We start from the raw sequence: 1,747 nt of genomic DNA, 5'->3' as shown, positions 1-1,747 counted from the left end.
TCCTATTTGTATAAGCATACTTCACTTTTTCTTCCCACGTCACAAACCCAAAACAAGACCAAGGGCTGAATTTTACCAACACACCTCTGGATAAGACTTGAATCTCAAAATACTTTATTACAAATGCAAATACAATTAAGGTTTATTATTATTATTAACAATAATTGCCAAAACATTAGACTTGCATTATTTCAGTCTTATTAATCTAAAACAACATTTTAAGACACATAACAGATATATCTTTTAATATATATAAAATATCTTAACCTTTTAAGATATATACATCAGTGTAAAATAACTCTAAATTGACTTTGGTGCCCTGCACTGCCACGGGGCTCTTGCTGGTGATCTCCGATGCCACCTCCAGGGCTGCCTCCAGCAGTGCCACATTGTCGGGCAGCACTCGGCTGACGAGGCCACAGCTCAGGGCTTCAGGGGCTGGCATCTTGCGGGCGGTGAATGCCAACTCTTTGACCAGGCTCTGGTTGCCCACGATCTCGGGCAGGCGCTGCAAGGTGCCAACGTCAGCGGCCAGGCCAATGTCCACCTCCTTGATCTGGAACCAGGAGCCCTGGGCACAGTAGCGAATGTCACAGGCAGAGATGAGGTCAACACCTGCGCCAACGCAGGCACCATGGACGGCAGCGATCACAGGCTTGGGGCACTTTTCCAGCACGGAGAAGGCCTCCTGGTACTGCAGGACCTTGTGGCGCAGTGCCCAGGCCCTGAGGGCAGCATCCTCCTGCTCCCCTGCCAGCAGCTCGGGGCCCATCTCCAGCAGGTCCAGGCCTGTGGTGAAGACCTTCCCTGCGCCCGAGAGCACCATGGCCCGGCAGGGTCTTCCAGAAAAGCCTGGCTGAGGCACTTAGTGCCATGGTCTAGTTGATTAGATAGGGCTGGGTGCTAGGTTGAACTGGATGATCTTGGAGGTCTCTTCCAACCTGGTTGATTCTATGATTCTATGATTCTACGATTGCAAAGTTATGTAGAAGGAAGTATCTATTCTTAAGGATGACAAGTCAAAGGAGCCATAAACCAGAAGATTCAGAAACAAATCTGACCAGAAAAATAGATGTGAGATCCTGATAAAAAAATAACTTGGTCAGAGGCATGAATCAGTAAGAGCATACACGGTGTCAAAAACTCCTTTTCCACTGGGAGAGTAAGGACAGGACAAAAGAGAAACACCCAGAGACATAAAACCTGATCAGTTGGGCGTTTGGTTGAAACACTTTTCCTAGGAAGACAGGCTGAGGTAGCTGGAGTTGTTCATCCTGGAGAAAAGAAGACTCTGAGAAGAACTAATAGTAGCCTTCCAGTATCTGAAGGGGCCTTACAAGAAAGATGGAGACTGTTTATAAAGGCCTATAGTAATAGGACAAGGGGCGATGGCTTCAAAGTAGAGAAGAGCAGATGTAGATTCCACATTAGGACCAGGTTCTTTACCATGAGGATGGTGGAGCACTGGAACAGGTTGCCCAGGGAGGTTGTTGAGACCCCATCCTGTAGATATACAAAAGGCAGGCTTGACAGGACTGTGGGCAACCTGATCTAATAATAGATGAAGGCCAAGCAACTGACATCATCTGCCTTGACCTGAGCAAAATCTTCAATGCTGTTCTGCATGATATCCTGGTCTCCAAATTGGTAAAATAGGAGTTTGACAGCTGGAAAAACAGGGGATTGACAGACAGCCAACTCCATGGGTTAAAAACTGTCTTGATGGCCACACTCAAGAAGTGCTTGG

The 1,747-nt window shown here is 47.0% G+C and overlaps 1 protein-coding gene across 1 annotated transcript; it reads right to left on the bottom strand.

Moving 5' to 3' along the window:
- Positions 1-262: 262 nt before the first annotated feature.
- On the bottom strand, positions 263-831 carry ECH1 (enoyl-CoA hydratase 1). Its single transcript, XM_064142943.1, has one exon. It carries the CDS (start codon positions 824-826, stop codon positions 263-265), a length of 564 nt encoding a protein of 187 aa, XP_063999013.1. The 5' UTR covers positions 827-831.
- Positions 832-1,747: the final 916 nt, after the last annotated feature.

Source organism: Pogoniulus pusillus, chromosome 5, assembly GCF_015220805.1.
Source record: "Pogoniulus pusillus isolate bPogPus1 chromosome 5, bPogPus1.pri, whole genome shotgun sequence".
Classification (NCBI taxonomy): Eukaryota; Metazoa; Chordata; class Aves; order Piciformes; family Lybiidae; genus Pogoniulus; species Pogoniulus pusillus.
This window is presented reverse-complemented; position numbering and strand designations above follow the sequence as displayed.